At 39.8% G+C, this 1,851-nt stretch overlaps 1 protein-coding gene across 1 annotated transcript in view; it reads left to right on the forward strand.

Moving 5' to 3' along the window:
- LOC102827893 (protein sel-1 homolog 2-like) overlaps positions 1-1,851 on the forward strand; it is a gene marked incomplete at its 5' end in the record, with an annotated part of 67,077 nt that overhangs the window by 35,162 nt on the left and 30,064 nt on the right. The window contains one exon of the mRNA XM_006877977.1: positions 1,100-1,157. Within this exon, the coding sequence (XP_006878039.1) occupies positions 1,100-1,157 (58 nt within the window). The remainder of the gene's footprint in view (positions 1-1,099; positions 1,158-1,851) is intronic.

The raw sequence follows: 1,851 nt of genomic DNA on the forward strand, positions 1-1,851 counted from the left end.
GACTGGCTTACAAGGTTTCAAGAGGGAGTTTAATTTAAGAGTGTGTGGAGGAAGAAAGAATTCCCACTGAATAGTTGTCATCTTGTCTAGATGTTGTTGTTGTTAAGTACCGTGGAGTCGATTCCAACTCATAGTGACCCTGCACAGAGTTTCCAAGGCTGTAAATCTTTACGGGAGCAGAACGCCTCGTCTTTCTCCCGTGGAACTGCTGGTAGTTTCGAACTGCTGACCTTGAGGTTGGCAGCCAGACTTGTAACCACTACGCTACCAGAGCTCCTCCTTGTCTAGATAGGTCTGGTTAAAAGATACAATAGTGAGTAATTGTTATCATGACTCATTGCGACTATCACAATTGTAAAGGTAGAAGTTTTGTAACAAAATGGGGGAGCAGTTAATCTTATAGTCCAGAAACAAAGGACCCTAAGACCATCAAGGGAGAAGAGCACAAGCGGACTGTGGGACCTTATCCAGAGAAGCAGCGACACCAGAGATGGAGGCAGAGATGGGGACATGGAGAAAGGGAGCAGCTGAGGACTCTAGATTCATGGGAAGAGAGGGACTGAGAGATGGTGACCATGAGGCACACTTGCAGAATGTACCCTTTGGTGCTATAAATGATTATATATGCCTGAGTGTTTTGTGTTTTTAAAGAGCTAAAGTGAATAGAGAGAAATACTATTACCTGATGGTGCATGGAAGGGAATGTACTCATTGTGATGAAACATGTTGTATGATTTGTTGAATGTAAACTGATGATCTGCCCAGTAAACTTTCACTCAATCCACAATAAAAATATAAAAAGGGAAAAAAAAAAAAATCCCAGCTTTGAACAACAACAAAAAAAGTGAATAAGACGAATAACATAACTTTCAGAGGGTAAAAAAAAAAAGTTGGATAGAGAAGGAGTTCAATAAGCTTGAAAAGGAAAGGCCTGTGCGATAGGAAGCAAAACAAAAGAATGAAGTGCTACTCAATGCTGTGAGAAAAAGTGCCCAGGCAGGAAAGGTAGATCCCATGACTGCAACGCTGCTTTGAGGCCCAGTAAGATGAGGAAAGATGGATTTGGCAGCATGAAGGTCTTTGACCACCTTGAAAATAGCAGTTTCATTGTGGAGGGGTAGAAACAAGATTGGAGTGTGTTGAAGATTATGTGGAAGGTGAGTCTATGGAGTCAGTGAATGTGGAACACTCTTCTAAAGCAGTTTTTCAGGGAAGGGAACCGGAGAAATGGGCAGTTATTAGATCCCAAAACACATTAGGGTCAAGAGAAAATGTATTGTTGTTCATGGGAGATATAGAACATATCTGAATGATTGAAAAGATTTGTCCAGGAAAGAAGGAGAAATTGATGATGCAGGAGAACAAAGCAGTAGGAATGAAGTCTGAAAGAAGTGGGTGTGGGATCCAGTTTTCTGAGAGTTTATCTACCTTTAAGAAATTAATTTAAAAGGTAAAGTTCAGAATTTATTATTTCTGAGAGTATTTGTACTGTATCATGAGTGGTATCCTACAATGAAGATAGCAGACACTGAGTGTTATATCTTGAATTTCATAAAATATATCTAATACTCATTCTGAGATTCTGAATGTTGGTAGACAAGAGATGATAGATACATAGATTAATAGATAGACAGATTGTTATTGCTGTTGCTAGTGCTGTCAAGACAGTTTTGACTCTTAGCAACCCTTTATAGAGCTTCCAAGCCTTTAAATTTTTGTGGGAGCAGAAAGCGTAATCTTTCTCCAGCAGAGCAGCTGGTAGGCTCAAAGCATGGACGTTGTGGTTCATAGTCAAGAGCTTAATGTATGGAACCATGACACTTTAGATAGATAGATAGATAGATAGATAGA

This window comes from Chrysochloris asiatica, unplaced genomic scaffold, assembly GCF_000296735.1.
Source record: "Chrysochloris asiatica unplaced genomic scaffold, ChrAsi1.0 scaffold00741, whole genome shotgun sequence".
Classification (NCBI taxonomy): Eukaryota; Metazoa; Chordata; class Mammalia; order Afrosoricida; family Chrysochloridae; genus Chrysochloris; species Chrysochloris asiatica.